Source organism: Tenrec ecaudatus, chromosome 11 (assembly GCF_050624435.1).
Source record: "Tenrec ecaudatus isolate mTenEca1 chromosome 11, mTenEca1.hap1, whole genome shotgun sequence".
In the NCBI taxonomy this organism is placed as follows: Eukaryota; Metazoa; Chordata; class Mammalia; order Afrosoricida; family Tenrecidae; genus Tenrec; species Tenrec ecaudatus.
The window spans coordinates 71,232,690-71,251,041 of NC_134540.1; the positions used below are offsets into that span (position 1 = coordinate 71,232,690).

At 55.1% G+C, this 18,352-nt stretch overlaps 1 protein-coding gene across 1 annotated transcript; it reads left to right on the forward strand.

The window, feature by feature from the left end:
• Positions 1-2,033: 2,033 nt before the first annotated feature.
• ZAP70 (zeta chain of T cell receptor associated protein kinase 70) lies at positions 2,034-15,653 on the forward strand. The gene is made up of 12 exons (XM_075562678.1): positions 2,034-2,435; positions 2,973-3,133; positions 9,124-9,262; positions 9,360-9,447; positions 9,524-9,570; positions 9,793-9,838; positions 10,884-11,076; positions 11,700-11,906; positions 13,445-13,637; positions 13,739-13,879; positions 13,976-14,088; positions 15,530-15,653. The coding sequence occupies exons 1-12, from the start codon at positions 2,034-2,036 to the stop codon at positions 15,651-15,653; spliced, it is 1,854 nt and encodes a 617-aa protein (XP_075418793.1).
• The last annotated feature ends 2,699 nt before the right edge of the window (positions 15,654-18,352 follow it).

An 18,352-nucleotide genomic window follows, 5' to 3' on the forward strand; every position in this document is an offset into this window, starting at 1 on the left:
TTTATTTATGTAGGTCTCTTTCAGTTTTTGTAGTTTCTTCATATAATTCTTTTGTTACTCTGGTTAGGTTTAGTTTCAGTCAGAATTGACTTGACAGTGCTAAGTTTTTGTTTTTAATTCTACGAGGGGGTACGCTTCCCCCCAAAACAGATTTTTTTCAAAGCTCTGTATTTACATTAAAAACAAACTAACAACCTTATCACCTTCAAAGTACTCTCTATTATCCTTAATACATTTGTCAAATCTGTGATTCCATTCCTGGAAACATTTTCCAAACTCATCTGTTTTTATGGCTGACAGCACCTCCCTCATTTTTTTCTTCACCTCTTCACGTCTTCTGCGTCATCAGATTGCTGTCCTTTTCATGTCATTCTTCAAAAGCAGGAACAAAAAGTCGCACAGAGCAAGGTCAGGTGAATACGGTGCTTGGGGCAAGAAAGGCATGTTGTTTTCTGAAAAACTGTTACACTGAGATGGCTCCATGTGGCCTTTTTTGTCACACGCTGTTGCGCAATCTTTTCAGAACCTCTAAATAGAAATCTTGATTAATAGTCTAATCTGGTGGAATGAACTCCAAGTGCATTCTCCCCATTCACGTAAAAAAAAAAACACCCCAAATAAGCATCGGGGTTTTTACTCTTTTTGGGGGGGGGGGGATAACCACCCTGTACGTTTTAGTAGCTCTTATAAATGTGTGTGTTTGGGGGGTCTTATTTTCTTTTCAAAGTTCTCTCTTGGTGTAAAGGAATTTGACTGAATTTTTAAATGTTGATACTAGAACCTGTTACTCTGATGAATTTTGCTATTAGTGTCAATAATTATCTTCCCGAGTCTCTGAGTTTCTGTATAGAGAGTCATAGCACATGCCCATGGGGGTAGTTTTACTTAATTTTTATCAATTAGATACTTTTAGTTCCATTTTCTTGCCTTGTTGCCCTGACTGGAAATTACACGTCCTTTGTTGAATTAGTGGTGTTAGGCCTTGTCTGGTTCCTATTTGCAAGAGGAATATTTTCAGTCTCCATTGAGAATAATGTTGCCTGTTGATTTTGCATATAAACCTTTGATTATGGGAGAAATTTTTCTTTTACTCCTATTTTAATGAGAGTTTTTTTTTAACCAGGAATGGGTGTTGGATGCTACTGAATGGCTTTTGCATGGATTGTTGTGATTATGTGGTTCACGAATTTGAGTTTTGTACTACATTTCGCTCGCACTCTACTCAAAGACTTTTTAATGCGATCCCTTTCAGAGTAATGGGGATTGGTAGCTGGGTACCATCTAATTCTCTGGCCTCAAGGTCGAGGAGGCTGATGTTCAAGGGACTGAATATCATGGGCCTTCCGTTTTCTTCATTCTGCTGTCCTCTGGACAGAGAGACCAATAGTTGGTTGGTTTTTTTTCTTCCCCTAAGAGGAAGCTGATGAACTTTTAATACCCCCAAGACTCCAGCTGAACAGCAGCCTCTTCCTATTTCTTTTATAATACTTAACCTCAACCTGTAATTGTTACTTTAGTCTCCTTCCGTGCTTTTCACGCCCATTCACTTAGAGTGCTGTCTTCAGGGCTCACTGGCCATCCCCGTCTTAGGCGTCCACATTCTCAGTACTGGGAATCTACAACGTTGTGCGGTAGGCAGTGGATTATTAACTGCAGGGTTTCCCACCTGCCACTCAGCAGGAGAAAAATAAAGATTTACAGCTCAATGGCAGTGGGGTTTTTTTGGTTTGGGCCTAAAATGCTGTTAGAATTCAACACGGTGTTTGGGAAATGAATGGACGGTGCCGGGTGTGGCCATCTGTGGAGGTGTCCAAGGTGGGTACGGGGCTTCCCGATGGGAGGACAGCAGGCTGTCTCCAAGTTGACTGGCACAGAACATGGTCTTCACAACCGGCCTGGTAGGCAGCACAGATCGTGTTGTTGCTGGGCCCAGCGGACCCGGTTCAGCTGAGGTTCTGATGTGCCCCCCATCCCCCCCTTAGCCCACAGGCGCTTTGCAAGGGCACGCAGCCAGTGCCAGGCGGAGAGGGGCCATGCCTGACCCCGCGGCGCACCTGCCCTTCTTCTACGGCAGCATCTCGCGCGCCGAGGCCGAGGACCACCTGAAGCTGGCGGGCATGGCCGACGGGCTCTTCCTGCTGCGCCAGTGCCTGCGCTCGCTGGGCGGCTACGTGCTCTCGCTGGTGCACGACGTGCGCTTCCACCACTTCCCCATCGAGCGCCAGCTCAACGGCACCTACGCCATCGCGGGCGGCAAGGCGCACTGCGGCCCCGCCGAGCTCTGTGAGTTCTACTCGCGCGACCCGGACGGGCTGCCCTGCAACCTGCGCAAACCCTGCAACCGGCCGCCGGGCCTCGAGCCTCAGGCCGGGGTCTTCGACTGTCTGCGCGACGCCATGGTGCGAGACTACGTCCGTCAGACGTGGAAGCTGGAGGTGAGGCTGCACCACGGGGCGGGGCGATGCACGGGGTGGGCGGGGCCGAGGAGCCATAGTGGGGGCTTTGGAGTGGAGTGGGGTGGGGTGGGGTGGGGTGGGGTGATGAAAGAGTTGGTCTTCCCCAGCCTGGGTGGTGTGCTGCAGTGGATTCCCACGCTAGACCAGAAGGCAGAGGGGTGCATAGGGATGGAGTGGGTGGGTGTTGTGAATTGGGCTGGAGGTGGGTCTGATAGGGTGGAATGGGGCGGTCCACTGGGGCAGTACACCCTGGTGCCTGCCCATGTCAGGCTTGGAAGCTGGGATGCATTTGCGACCAGGAGGGAAGGTGGGGGCTCTGTTGGGGGGCGTGAGTGAGCGTGGCCTGAAGGAGATTGTGGGGGCTGTTCCAACAACCTGCCAGAGATACTCTTAAGTGTGTGGAGGGGGCGAGGGGTGGGGTCTCATGGGGACCCTGCGATTCGGAGAGCCCAGGTTCTGGGTAGAAGGTACTGTGGCTGCCCATTTGGCTGCCCGGCACCCTCCTTCCTTCCCCAGGGCGAGGCACTGGAACAGGCTATCCTCAGCCAGGCCCCCCAGGTGGAGAAGCTCATCGCCACCACGGCCCACGAACGGATGGCCTGGTACCACCACACTCTGACTCGTGAAGAGGCTGAGCGCAAACTCTACTCGGGCACTCAGACAGACGGCAAGTTTCTGTACGTAAAGGTTGAAACCTGGGTTTGGGGGGACTGGGGTAGAGCTGCGTGTGCAGGGATGTGCCTGTGGATCGGGATGTACTTTTATGTGTGTGCAGAGCGATGACTACACGTTGGGCTGCTGACTGCAAGGTTGGCAGTTCGAAACCGCCAGCTGCTCCAAGGGAGAAAGCGAGGCTTTCTACTTCTGTAAAGAGTTACTGTCTTGGAAACCCAAAGGGGGCAGTTCTACTCCGTGCTCTAAAACTGCTGTGAGTGGGAACTGATTCTCCAGCAGTGCGTTTTTTTGTGAGAAAGGAATTTTCATATGGAAAAAGTAGTGGTAGCAGTTGGCATGTGGCTTCTTCCCCGGAATGACTTGAGACCTTGGGCAAGTAGTGGAACTTTTCCTTGCCTCCATTTTCTCTTTCAATGTGAACTCATCGATGCAAAAGAAGTGTTTGTTAGATACCTATTGTGTGTCAGGCACTGAGGACCCAGCAACAAACGAAACAGATACAAATCCCTGCCAGGTGACACAGGTAAACAAATAAAATCGATGCATGAATAAAATTGCCTAACAGGCAGTGTAAGCAGTCTAGGTATACACGCGGTGGGTTGCAATTTTGGATTGCCTTCCTGAAAAGGGGTGTGTTAGTCTGGGTAGACTAGAGAAACAAATTCACAGACACTCATATGTGTAAGAGTTTTATCTACCAGAGCAATTGTATATCGAGAAAACATCCCAGCTCAGCCCAGATCAAGCCCTAAGTCCATATGTTCAATACCAATCTATAACTTCTTCAGACTCATGCAACACATGCAATAACACGGACTACAGGAAGATCACAGGCCAGTGGATAGAAAGTCTTGTGGATCCAGTGGTGGTGGAGGCATCCCAGCACTGGTGTGGGTCTCCACATGGCTGCTCCAGCTCCAGAACTCTGGTTCCATCAGTGTAGCTCCATGTGGCTTGTCAGCAGGAAGATGAAGCAGAGAGTAGAGTGTGTATCTGGCCTCCAGTCGACTATTTATCTCAGCCGTGCCTCCAGATGAGGCCATCAAGCTGAGACCTGATTGACAGGCTAGACCACCCCTTCTCAAGTTGACAGATTTGTTATCAGAACTCTGTGAATTACTGTGTGTAGGATAGCGCAGGAAGCGGTGGCCCATGACCGCATTCTCGCCTTCCATGAAGGAGACCTGGGTTGATGCTCAGAAGCACATCTCTCGCACAACCCCACTCGTCTGTCAGTGGAGGCCTGCACATTTCTATTGTGCCGAACAGATTTCGGCAGAGCGTCAGGGCTCTGATGGACTAGGAAGAAAGGCCTGGCGAGCTTCTTCTGAAAATCACAATGGTCTCCTGCCATTGTGCACAGGGTCACCAAGAGTAGGGGCTGACTCGGTTGCAGCTCACAACAAAGTGAGAGTTCACTGTATGTAAAACCCCCGAACCAAACCCACTGCCATCCGGTGGATTCTGTCGCCCAGCAATGTGAAACTGAGTTTCCAAAGGTGCATATCTTCCAGGGAGAAGGCAGCCTCACATTTCTCTCTCCAAGTGGCTGGGTTTGAACTGCCAACCTTGTGGCTGGCAGCCCAAGGCTTGTCTGACAGCACCGGCTGTCGTTGTATGTGGGTGCATGTGTGTGTTTGAGCCTGAGCTGGGCAGTGTCACTGTAAGCTTTCTGGTTTTTGTTTTTAATGGTGAGAGTTTCTCTAGAGCTCTTGGGAGAACCCTGCTGTGTGTTTGAGGGCCATGTCTGAGACTGTTGCTTTCTGGACACGGGCTCTTTGGGGGATAAAAAAATCGTATCCAGATGTCAGCTGAGATCACTCTGCCATCGAGATAGGGAGGAATGTGACGTCACGCCTGCCTCTCTCCCATGGCCTTCCTGAAGTCCAGTGCCCTTCCTGGGATGTCGGTGACTTCCCAGGGCCTGTGTTCTCATGGATGCTTCTCAGCTCGAGTCCCTGCCTGCTGAATCCTTCCTCTCGCCCGTAGAACTGTTCCCTCTCCTGGGCCAACCCATTTGTGGGAACGGATATATTTTTCTTGATTTTCTCCACCTGTGGGAGGTCACGCATGTGTGACAGATGGCCTTTAAGGCTCTTCAAGAGCCCCTGTTCCCCTCCACCAATTCTGTCAGCTGATAAAATAATCTTTCAGCCTCTGCAGTGAAGTTTCCAGAGCCTCTGAGCGAATGCATGTAAGTGTGTGACAGGTCATGTTCAGCTGCAGGGGCGGCTTTAGAACCACTTAAGGTGGGGCTGCTTTCTCTCACAGGGCAAACCCGGCTTTGCATGTGCACCCCTTAGCTTTTGTTACGTATGCTCACCACGTGGAGTGCTTCTTTCTCAATGCTGTGAGCAGGCCTTCAGGTTGGGGCCAGTTGGGCCGGGACTGACCAGGTTGGGGTGGCCACACGCACACGGGTGGCTAGTGACCCCGTGTGTCCTACAGTCATGGAGGCGCGGGTGGTGGTGGATTGAGACTTGTCAAGAGTAGTCAGAGAGGGCGAAGGTCAACTCACGTGCTGCATCAGCCTCCGCTGTGTGATATGGTCAATGATGTCCCATTGTCTAAAGCAGGCACATGGCCAAACCTAGCTTCACGGAGCGGGAAGACACTACCCAAGGGCAAGGACTTAAGGCAGCGGTTTTGCCAACAGTCTGTGTTAGGACTGGACTAAGGAGGGTGCCGTGAAGGTGATGGGCGTCTGGGCTGCTGTTTCCGTTTGGACTAAGCTTCGGGCAGCTCCGGCATCTGGTGCCTCTGGAGAGAGCCCTTCTAACCCACGGGGCACTTGTTCAGATGTCACCCATCCCTGTCCACAGACTCCTCCTCTTGGGGGTGACACTGACATGTTACTAGACAGGGGTCATGCATCTCAGCCACCCTCGCATCTCACTGGCTTATGCAGACAGAGCTGAAGGCGTCTGCACAGGGGGGTCTCCCCTCATCCCCCCTTCCCTTCATCAAACAGGCTAGACTTCCTTCTCTGACTTCATCTCAAGCTCTTCCTGTAGCCTTTGCTTAATGCACAGTCTCTCTCTCCTAGGTGCATCTTTCCTTCTCCTCTTCCTCCTCCCCCTCCTTCTCCTCTCTCCTCCTCCTCCTCGGCCCCTTCTCCTCCCACCTGTCTCTCTTCCTCCCCCAGCACTCGCATACACACAGTTAATGATTCTGTCATTCCAGTGGATTTTAAAGTGCTCCCCAGATTCCCCAAGGAAAGTATCCGAGGATTGGGGTGGTGGGGGAGTGGAAAAATGTGTGGGTGGTTGAGAAGATGGGATTTGAGCCCCCGCCCTGGTGTCAGCCGGAGCAGTAGCTCAGCTTCATCCTGCTCACACCATCAGCTCCCGAGTAAGATGGAGTTTGACAAAGAATCGCACTGCCACAAGGAAGCCCGTGCAAACTTCCGACCTCACGGAGCAGAGTCCGTGACAGGCTAAGACGCAGCGTCTGCTGCGATAAGCACATTCCTACTGGTGCTGCTTGTTTGGTGGTGAAATACATGCAGTTATCCGCACCTCTGTATCTAGGCCTGTGTGGTGAGCGTCAGGAACGAGTGACTGCGTTTCCAGGAGCTCACGTTACCCCCCCCCGCCCCCCACCTGCCCCAACACCCCAGGGAGCACATTACTTAGTCTGTGCCGGGTAGCACGCTTTATCCTAAATTGTAGGGAGTGAAAATAACAGGCACTTTAAAAAAAACTTCTTGACTCTAGCTCAGCAGTCTACACTGAGTTCCGTTGGGGGATTTCGCCAAGTTCAGGTGGCTTTGTTTGAGGTGATGTCACCCTTGTGCCTGGAGTCGGCCTACTGGGTGCACTGGTTCTTCTCCGCGTGGCTTTTCCCCTAGGTGACCTTGGACCCATGGGCACGTCAGAGTAGGAGAGGCGCTATCTCGGCGCAGATGCTCTGGAAGCCTCTGCTTGTGTTTTGTTTGCTAATGTCGTGCCGATCAAAGTAAGTCAAGCTGGACTCCCTGGAGAAAGAAAAGGAGGTTCCACCTGTTGACCGGAAGAGCTGCCAGATATTGTAGCCATTTTTAATTTTCTTTCTTTTATTTATTTATCTTAAATTTTCTCTAAAAACACAAGAAACCTACACATTTGCTGATGAGTAGCCAGGTGCTACCAGTTTCTGGCTTTTGACCCTCGTAAGAGGTGTTTTCAGTTCTCGAGAGAAAAGAGTTCGTCTCTAGAGGTCATACCCTCCAGGCCAGCCCCCCCTCTGGTTACTCCTGTGAAGGGTGATGCTGACCGGGCACATGCTTCTCTCGGCTGGTTGTGGGGCTCTCTTCCTTGCTCTTCGGTACGCCCTATTATCTTCACCCCCGTTTTCTACTTCGACGGTTTTCCCCGAGGGCCGGGGTCTGGCCTGCTGTGCCTCACTGCACCGTGCTCTGCGGATTGTGCTGCGTAGGAATGGCTGGGACGATTCCGTCACCCTGCGGTCCTGCACTCAGGTCCTGCCTGGTGATTTAGGGGTCCCGTCTCGGTTCTTCAGTTTAACAAATGGCCCAGTTGCCGATGCTTGCCCCATAGAGTGTCTGGTGACTGGCTCTTGTCCAGTGCCCACGCTTGCGCCACCCCAATGGTTATTCCCTGCTGCTCGCTGCCAACCAGCTCCACTTACCTGAGCCAGCTTCCTTCTGGGGGATTAGTCCGCTGCCTGCAAGCCCCACCGGCTCTGATACCCCAGACCAGGGGTCCTCAAACTTTATAAACAGGGGCCAGTTCACTGTTCCTCAGACCCGTTGGAGGGCCGGACTATAGTTAAAAAAACCAACATGAACAAATTCCTACGCACACTGCACATTATCTTATTTTGAAGTAAAAAACAAACAGGGCAAAAACACCTGGCGGGCCAGAGAAATGTCCTCGGCGGACCACATGTGGCCCGCGGGCCGTAGTTTGAGGACCCCTGCTCTAGAGAAACTGCCCCTCACTGCTCGGTTGGAAACTCACACGTAGTCCTGGGAACCCATACCCGTGACTCAAGACAGAGCTGTCTTGTGAACGATGGGACTGGTTTCCCTGTGGCAAGTCAGAGTCCGGCGTCCGATCCGGGTGTTTCCCTGGGCTAGTGTGTGTGTGTGATTATGTTGTACAGCACAGGGCGCCGTCTTGGTGGGGCTTGATTCCCGGCACAGGCATGAACGATTGCCTTATGTGGAGGCTTCAGAAAAATTAGTGGGAAAAATCCGTGATCTGTTCATGCTACTCTTTCCATACACGTTTGGAAGTCCCTCGTATATATTTTAAGACATTTCCAGGGGACGGCAGTCAAGACCCAGTCTCCTGGTTGGTGTCAGCCTCCTGTGATGTGCTGTGACATGTTCCCCATGATCTAGCCGTGGAGTTGTGCTGACCTGGGTGGTGTTCATGGGGAAAGGACCTCCTCTCCCCTGGGGAACAGTTTCAAGGCCTCCTACAGGTGGCTGTGTGTCCCCTTGCGAGTCACTCTGCGTCTGTGGAAGAAGGCCCACCATTCTCCCGCGGTCTGACTGTGGGTGATTCAGGGTCCTCCAGGGAATGCTGAGTGTCTGGCAATAGGTGGTTGATCATCTAGTTAGAAGGACCAGGTGTCCCCTGTGGGTGGCTGAGTGTCCTTCCCAGATGGTGGCGTATGTGACGTTGGGTGGTGGATGGCAGGGAATGGCTGAGTGGGCACCTGTGGGTGGCCGAGTGTCTGTGCAGGACGGGTGTCTACTGTGACGGCCAGTATGTCCTCTGGCCTTGGACGTGGGCTTCCCTAGGAACACTTCTGTCCCTCTCCTCCTCCTCAATAGTGACCGTCACCCATGGGCCTGGAAGTTGAGCAGGGAAGCCAACCTTGGCCCTTCCAGTCCCTTCTGCTGCCTCATGAGGTTCTGGGGTGTGAAGCAAACAGTATGTGTGTAGGGGAGTGCACAAGGGGGGGACTTAGGTCCCCAGAAGTGAGCACCCAGAAGGGGAACAAGTGACTGTGAGAATGCCACCCCCTCTTCCCACTGCAGGCTACGGCCCCGGAAGGAGCAGGGCACATATGCGCTCTCCCTGATCTATGGGAAAACCGTGTACCACTACCTCATCAGCCAGGACAAGGCGGGCAAATACTGCATTCCCGAGGGGACGAAGTTTGACACGCTCTGGCAGGTAGGCTGCCACCCGCCCTGCTCCAGGGGAGGGAGATGCTGGGCGCTCAGGCTCCTGGGGAGAGGGGGAGCCCTGCCTTGACTCTCGCTCCCCACAGCTGGTGGAGTACCTGAAGCTGAAGGCAGATGGGCTCATCTACTGCCTCAAGGAGGCCTGCCCCAATTCCAGTGCGAGCGCCGCCTCGGGTGAGTGGGGCTGTGGGGGGAGATGGGTGAGAGACCCGGCCTCACAGATCCCTCACTGTCCCTTCTGCTCCCCCAGGGGCTGCTGCTCCCACACTCCCAGCCCATCCATCCACATTCACCCAAGTGAGTTGACCAGGACCCTCAGAGGTGGGGACTTAGGGGTGGAGGTGGGTGGACTGGTCTGGGGGAGCTGGGAAGAGAGTGGGAGCTACTATGGAGTAGAACCTTCCCTCGTCCCCTGCCCCCACCCCAAATCTGGGCACTGTCCCTCAGAGGATATGTATCTCTTAAGAGAGGCTAGGGTCTCTCAGTTGACCCTACTGACCACATGACCTTTAACCCTAGAGACGAATGGACACCCTTAATGCAGATGGATATACTCCTGAGCCTGGTGAGTGGCCGAGTGGAAGAAGCCTGTGCTGGGCCAAGAGAGGGGCCCCATTGGGTTCTGGGGTTGGGTGGGGGTGGGGGGGAGTTAAGCCAAGCCTGCAGGCCACTTACTTGATCAGTGCTTGTGCACACAGCACACCCACAAATGTACACGCACATCGAGGTGTGCACAGACACCTGTTTACTGAGCACCTGCCCGTGCTGTGAGCCCTGAAGCCGTTACAGATGTGGCCCCACTGGACAAGTGACAAAGGGGTGGCCCCGGGAGGACAGGCAGCATTCTAAGGCCCATTAGGCAGGCAGTGGAGGAGCCGGAACTGGAACCAAACAAATGGCTCCATTGTTCGTGTTTCTAATACACTTCCGGATGCAAACCGGTTCACATACATGTGCACATAGCTGCTCCCTTCACAGTCCTGCACCTGGCTGTACAACACACATGTAGACAGGGGCAGGTACGTGTGCAGACACACGTGACCCATGTACACACTCCAGCTAGTGCACACATGGCACCGTGTGCACACAGAGCTACCTGCCCTCGGCGCCCTGTGTTCATGGCTGCATGTTAAACACACGGGCACAAAGATGGGCACAGCCCAGAGGGTGCACTCCTGGATGTAGCTGCACATGCCTTTAGGGTCCCCCGCCTGTGGCTTCAAGGAGCCCTGGTGGCGTCACAGTGGCTTACACATTGGGCTGCTCACTGCAAGGTCAACAGTTCGAAACTATCAGCCCCTCCACAGGAGAAAGACTCCATTTTCTACTCCCACCAAGACGTATAGCCTCTGAACCCCACAAAGGCAGTTCTGCTGTGTCCCATGAGGACACTGTGAGTCAGCATCAGCTTCACAATACACACCCGGGGGAGAACGAGGGTGACCAGTGCACTCGTGTGACACTTGCAAACACAGCCACATGCCCAGCGGCACGTCCTGCATGGTGCACACTTGTCCGAGGTGTGTGTGTGTGTGTGTGTGTGCTGGGGTGGGGCTGGGGGTTGAAGCGGCCCTTCCCCTTCCCTCCCTGACCCGGGAGTGTGCGCCCAGCGCGCCCCATGTCCCCAGCGAAAACGCGCCCGCTGCCCATGGACACGAGCGTCTATGAGAGCCCCTACAGCGACCCCGAGGAGCTCAAGGACAAGAAGCTCTACCTGAAGCGTGAGAACCTCATCATGGCCGACATCGAGCTCGGCTGCGGCAACTTCGGCTCGGTGCGCCAGGGCGTCTACCGCATGCGCAAGTACGGCAACCTGCGGGCATGGGGAGGGGACTGGGCCGGAGCCGGGCCGGCCGTTGGTCAGTCCGAGGTCCGTTTGCCTAGGAAGCAGCCTCTGGGGCGGGCGCGGCGATCAAGAAAATGAACTGGGAGGCCCCCGGGCGGGTGGGGACAATACCTGAGAGGGAGGGACGCAGTCGGGTCCCTGGGCAGGTTCGATTGTGTCGCAGTTACAGCAAAGGCCTAGCCGATGCCGGGGGGCGCTGCAGAGTCGGCTCCCCTGCCTTATTCGTACTTGGGCGTGGCGTGGGGGGGTTTTAGGCTGCTAACCTCAAGGTCAGCAGTTCAAAACCACCTGCTGCTCTGTGGGAGAAAAACGGGGCTGCCCGTTTCTGTAAGAGGTTACAGCCTCAGAAACCCACACGAGCAGTTTGAAGCTGTCTGAATGGGTCGGCATGACTCCACGGCAGCGGTCTGAGATGAAGTGTGGTTGAGTGTCCACAGCCGACAACCCAGGCAAATGAGCGCCTGTACCCCAAGGGCGATCGGTGACCGGCCACGACACCCAGTCCACTAATAGCTGGGGGGCGGAGGGGGCGCGGGGGCCAGCGGGGCTCACCTGCACCCTCCCGGCCTGCGCGAGTCAGGAAGCAGATCGACGTGGCCATCAAGGTGCTGAAGCACAGCACGGAGAAGGCGGACAAGGACGAGATGATGCGGGAGGCGCAGATCATGCACCAGCTGGACAACCCCTACATCGTGCGGCTCATCGGCGTCTGCCAGGCCGAGGACCTCATGCTGGTCATGGAGATGGCGGGCGGCGGGCCCCTGAACAAGTTCCTGCTCGGGAAGAAGTGAGCCCCTGGGCGGGCAGGGCCCTCCGACCGCGTGGGGGTGGAGAGGCATGGGGTCCCCGGGGTGGACGCCCCCGCCCTGCTGCCCATGCGCTCACGCGTGCCAGGTCGAGTGTGAGCAGGGCGGACTGGATGGAGCCTGAGTGCCGGGTCTGGGGTCCAGCCCTGCCACTAGCTCGCTGTAAAGGCAGGTCTCCTCTGTCTGTGCCCTGGCTCCTCATCTGTCCCTTGGAGGGCTGGGGCTGGGGGCGGGGGCTCCCACAGAGGCGCTTATGAGGATAAGAGTTATTGCTTGTACAGCGCTAGGAAAACACGCTCGGCCCTGACGACCACCCGGACTCTCCTGGCTGCACTCGCAAGCCGTTTGGGGTGGCCCATCCTGGGTTGTCATTGCCCAAAAGCCGGGTCCTGACAATGACGGCCCCCAGCTTGTGTCTGTGTGGCCTGAGAGCTAATGGCGTGCTTTTACAGAGGCAGAGAGACCAGGTGAAAGTCCTCGCTGGTCCCTTTCAGAAAAGGTTTGCAGGCCCCTGGGCATTTTCAAACGTGTCCCTCTGAGACTCCCACCCTCTCAGACACATTCCCACCCTCGCCAAGGCACCGGGTCACCTAGCCACACGTGCTGGCAGGGCCGGGCACCATCAGGGAGTGGCAGCTCGGCCATCCAGCCGCTCAGCAGGGCTTCCTGGGACACTGGGCAGTTCTCAGAGCACAAGAGAGACAGAGCTCCCCTGCCTAGTATTCTGGTTGAGAAAGAGAAGCAAGAGAGAAGGGCTTCCTCCAATAAAGTGACCTGTGTGTGGAAAATGAGGGATCTGGGGAAGGGGCCAGCAGGGCAAGGGGCAAGGGGGCCGGGTCAGTCACTGAGGGAGGCAGCCCATGGAGATCGGAGGAGGATGTGGCCAGTGAAGAGGCCCTGAGGTAGGCCCATTTGGGTCGCTGAAGGAGCAGGGTGGGACACAGCAGGTGGAGCAGGGAGGAGTTGCAGGACTCAGGGGAGGGCAGGGCAGGGAGGGGCAAGCAGGCAGCAGGGGTCTTGTGGGCTGCAGGCAGGACTTGGCCTTTACTGTGAGTAAGGGGAGCTTCTCTGGAGGCTGAGTGGAGGAGGGAGGTGCTGCTCCGAAGGACAGACCCTGGGTTGGGTGGAGGTGGAGGGGAGACCCAGGGGGAGGTGACCGATTCAGTCCAGGGAAGTCAGGCTGATGGTGGTGTGGAGGATGGCAATGATGGGGAGCTGGGCTCTGGCCCTAGTGCCACCAAGATGCCCAGGACATCCCTGGGCATGGGAGCTTCTAGGATGCAGGTAGAAGCCCAAGTTGGGAAGGGTAGGGTGTGGGCGGTATTTAGAGCCCCGGGACGGGATGAGAGCAAGGGCGTGTGCCTGTTTCGTCCAAGCTGGGTCCCTGTGCCTGGCTTATAAGCCTCAGTTGAGCTCTCGGTCCCCTGGCCACGGGCAGCTGGGTCAGATACATGGGGGTTTGCCTCCTCGGGACCTTGGACCGCCCCTCCTGGGTGACCCTGCCATCCCCTCCTCCCAGGGACGAAATTCCCATTAGCAACGTGGCGGAGCTGCTGCACCAGGTCTCCATGGGGATGAAGTACCTGGAGGAGAAGAACTTCGTGCATCGAGACCTGGCAGCCCGCAACGTCCTGCTGGTCAACCGGCACTACGCCAAGATCAGTGACTTCGGCCTCTCGAAGGCACTGGGTGCCGACGACAGCTACTACACCGTGAGCCCCCACCCCTTTGGGGCCCTGGTGGATGGCAACGGGAGGTCGGGGGTGGGGGTGGGGGGCAAGCCCTGCCCAAGCTACATCTCCCTCCGCCTCAGGCACGCTCCGCGGGAAAGTGGCCTCTCAAGTGGTACGCGCCCGAGTGCATCAACTTCCGCAAGTTCTCCAGTCGCAGCGACGTCTGGAGCTACGGCATCACCATGTGGGAGGCCCTGTCCTACGGCCAGAAGCCCTACAAGGCAGGCACCACAGAGCCGGGCGCGGGAGGGGGGCAGAGGAGGGAGGGGCGGGGAGGGGCTTATGCCTCACCTGTGCCTTCCACCTGGCTGGAGCAGAAGATGAAGGGCCCCGAGGTGAACGACTTCATCAAGCAGGGGAAGCGGATGGAGTGCCCGCCGGAGTGTCCGCCGGAGCTGTATGCGCTCATGAGAGACTGCTGGACCTACAAGTGAGCAGTGCCGAACTTGGCCCTGGGCCCATGGGACAGTCCCCTGCATCATTCTCCCCCAGTGCCGTCCCACCCAGTGATGTGGATGCAGTACATGTGCATCTCCACGTGGCCCCCCTGGTCCCCACTTCCCCACTCTGCTCTCCAACAGACCAATGCAGGGCAGACCCCGGCTTCACATCTGAGAGTGCTGTCTGTGGTTACCCAGTGCTCCGGCATCCGAGAGTCTCACAACCTCCCCAGCTCAGCAGTCAGAACACTGCTGCAGCTGTCACCCCACAGCCTGACACCACAATGCCCCATCAGCCAGCAAGTCAGCACCACATTGCCCCACCTGTGATACCCAGCCTCAGGGCTTGGGTTAATACTCCACGGTTTAATACCACAGTCCCCAGGCAGGCTACACTGGGCACCCACTTACCCAGACAGACACACATGGGGTTCACTATATTCAGAACCCCACCTCTGTCTGATCGAACATGCTAACTCCCAGTCCCAGTAATGCTTCAACTTCCTATCAGACAACAGGCCACACACACCCATGTTTTCAGTACTTTCTGAACCCCAACATCTATTACCCCATTATAGACATCATCCAAGATGTTGACCCCAAAATCCATGCCAGCCAACAAGTAGACCCCTCATGGTGTCGATTCTACTACCTGTCAACCCAACATCTGCTAGCGCATCCTCTGAGGTACCTGGTACCCCAGCATCCAAATACTTGGACAGGCCAACATCTATACATGAATACACACACACACACACACTACCATTAATACCCAACTCCACTGGCCAGACATACCATAAACATGCCAGCCTTCTATTCAACGCAACATATTACGTGCGTTCAGGTTGGTTCAGCTCCATAGAAAGGCTGAAGGACAGACTAGAACTGCCTGGGTGGGGGCGGGGAGGGTCTCCTAGGCCATCGGTATGGGAGCAGACAGCCTCACCCTTGCCCACAGCAGCTGAAAGATTCACACTGGCACTGAAGTTCTTGGCTGAGCACTTGACTACGATGCCACCAGAGCTCCTTGTGGGCAACATCCGTGCACACATGGGTACCCCAACCCTTGGTACACAGGACCCTAGCACTCCAGTTCCCTATGGCCAGAAGTTGTCCCTCAGTTTCGATGAATTCCATTCCCAAGTCCTCACCAGTCAACATTCAGTAGCTTGGTAGCCTGACATCTTGTATGCCAACAGCCTGCTTCTACCAGGCAGACACAGTAACCCCCAGACTGCAGTGCTCACACCCAGGAGACCACCCCAGGAGAACCCAATACCCCCACGGGCCCAGCGGGCCTCCAGCTGATTTTCCAAGCCCTGAAAGGCCCAGGCCCACTTAGCTATATTCACACCTGCCACCCTCAGCTAGTTGGCTTCAGGGAGGGGGGATGGGGGGTGTAGTCAGTGGCTCTCTCTATCTGCCCTGCAGGTGGGAGGACCGCCCAGACTTTCTGACAGTGGAGCAGCGCATGCGGACCTATTACTACAGCTTGGCGAGCAAGGCTGGGGGCCCTGATGGGGGTGTGCAGGGGGCTGAGGCTGCATCCACCTGAGCTCACATGCCCCAGGGCCTGAAGACCCCTGCCTTGGACCCCCAGGCCCCAGCTTTCTCCCTGCTGCCTTGGGCCCCATTCTCCCAGGGCCTTCACTCTGGCCGGATCAGGCCCACACCTGTCCTCATCCTCTAGCTGGCCATCTTTCCTCTCCGACTAGGGAAAGGGGATGGGTGTGGGGAGCCCCCCCCCCCCGGGTGTGTGTGTGTGCTGTGTGGCCTGGTCTTGGGCTGGTATTTATTGGGGAGTTTTCTGGGGCTGATTGTTTTCTCAGCATTCTGACGGGCTGGATGCAGCCTTCCCGGGCAGCAAGCCCTCAGCTCAAGGAATAAACCCAGCTTCTGTCTGCTTTGCGCACCCCCATCTTTTGTGATGTGAGGTGGGGTGGGAGCTAGGTGACTGGGAGGGCTGATGGGAAGACCTGTCAGAGGGGCCACACCTGGATGCCCACTCCCTAGTCCCCTGCCTCTTGCCCAGAGGACCAGGCAGATCATGTCCCGTGTCCACCTTGGAAGCATCTTGATGACCAGTGAGAGGCTGGGAAAGAGTGGCACATGCTATGTCTTCAAGCAGGCAGGCTCTGATGCTTTCCCACCCCTGCCTGGGCCGGGACAGCATCGCCGGCAGTCTGGGTTCACATCCTGTCTCCATTACGGTTTGCTCCATGGCCTTGGGACAGCTCCCTCTGCATTTCAGGCGGGGGAGGAGGGGGGGGACTGTGAGCACCACTGGCCTCAGCTTCCTTCCTGTCTGAGCTGCATGGGCTGGGCCCTCCTTCTCCATGTGCGCTGACCAGTCGGATCTCTGGAGAGCGTCGGACAAACGTCAGGAAAACACGTGGGTGTGTCTCCAAATTTCTTCAGGTAATTCTGTCACCCAGCCTCCCACTTGACCCAGACAGTCACAGATGGAATCTTCATCCCCGCATTCCCCAAACACCTGCTTAGACACACAGAAGGGCGTCTCCAAGCTCCTGCGGGCTTCCTTTCTCCTCGGGGAGAACTGGGGCATCAGCGTGAAGCCAGCAGGTCAGGGGAAAGGGGGCTGGGCCCCTGAATTGCTTCTTGAAGTTGTACCCAGCCTGTATTAGTTTGGGTAGACTAGAGAAACAACCCTGTGTGTAGTAGTTTTATATAACAGAGTCATTGTACATTAAGAGAACTTCCCAGCCCAGCCCAGATCAAGTCCATGAGTCTGATATTAGCCCATATGTCTGATACCAGTCTGTAAATTCTTCTTCAGACTCACGTAATACATTCAATAATGCTCAATGCAGGAAGGTCACAGGCCAGTGGGTGGGAAGTCTTGTGGATCCAGTAGCAGAAGCATCTCAGCGCTGCTGGGGGTCTCCACGTGGCTCCTCCAGCTCCAGGGCTCTGGCTCCATCAGTGTAGCTCCATGTGACGTGTCAGCAGGAATGTCTCACAGAGAGTCAGTGTGTCTGGCCTCCAGTGAGCTATTTTATCTCCATAGCGCCTCCAAATGAGGTCACCAAGCTATGACCTGATTGACAAGCTAAACTCCACCCCATTCAATCTTAATTGCCTCAAGTTGACACCAGATTATGTAACTACCACACCACCCCTGTGTTAGACAGGGTTCTCTAGAGACAAAACCAGATTGCTAGTAATTATGTATATATATATTTATAAAGATAGATAACACAAGAAATGAACTGTTAAATTATATACAGATAGATTTATAATACAAGAAATGAACAGTTAAATTATAAAGCAGTACAAATGGCTCAGTGCAACTCACTCCCGTGAGAGAGTTGTGAGACACTGGCAGTCCTCCAAGTCTTGAGGGCCGCCAGGTAGTCCTCTGTAGAGAGAGAGAGCTAGGCTATCCCAGCACAGGCAGCAAACAGCAAGGCAGGTCAACAACCGTCAGTCCCCAGCTCCAGAGATGTACATTCCAATCATGTGGCCTTTAAGGGACCTCAACTTACAGTGACATAGTCTATCGGCTAGGCGTCCCACAGGTAGTGTGCCCTTTAAATTGAGGTACAGAAAAAGCAAGGCAGCCGCACACTGGTCCAATGATCAAGAAGAAAGGCGAGGCTCACCAAACCATTTATCTCTCCGCCCTTCAATTAATCCCACTTGTGTTTATCGGCCAGGCTGGCACAATAAACTAACTATCAACCCCCATCCTCAAGTGTGGTAACGCACACCCATGCCCTAGATCAGAGCTGTGTCCCTTCTGGAGAAAGTGTCCCTTCTGGGTTCCTGAGTCTAGTCCCGTCCCTGTACTCTTCATCCTCCAGCCACATGTGGGATCCTGCCTACCCCCACTCTGCCTAAGTCCTTCCTCCCCTTCCAGGGTTCCCTGACATGTCCTTGTTGACCTCACTCGTGGTCAGCTCTTGCTCTGGAGCCTCAGGGAGTGTTTGAGCAAGGGATTGTCCAGGGCAGTAGGAGCAGTCCACTGGTCACGCTGTCCATGTTGTTCTTAGGTTCTGTTGAGTTGGTTCTGACTCATAATGACGTTATGAGCAACAGAAGAAAACACTGCCTGGTCCTGCCCTGTCCCCACAGCTGTCCCTGTGCCTGAGTCTGTAGTTGCAGCCCCATGTCAGTCCCTCTCATTGAAGGCCTTCATCTTAGTCGCTGCCCCTCCACTTTACCAAGCAGGATGTCCTTCTCCAGGGACTGGTCTCTCCTGACAGCATGTCCAAAGTAGGTAAGGCGAAGTCT

Bases quoted from the DNA above. Each gene is read 5' to 3' on its own strand.
- ZAP70 (XM_075562678.1), top strand. From the start codon at position 2,034: ATGCCTGACCCCGCGGCGCACCTGCCCTTCTTCTACGGCAGCATCTCG. The intron at 13,880-13,975 runs GCAGGCACCACA...TGGCTGGAGCAG, and splicing joins ACGGCCAGAAGCCCTACAAG to AAGATGAAGGGCCCCGAGGT. The intron at 14,089-15,529 runs GTGAGCAGTGCC...TCTGCCCTGCAG, and splicing joins AGAGACTGCTGGACCTACAA to GTGGGAGGACCGCCCAGACT.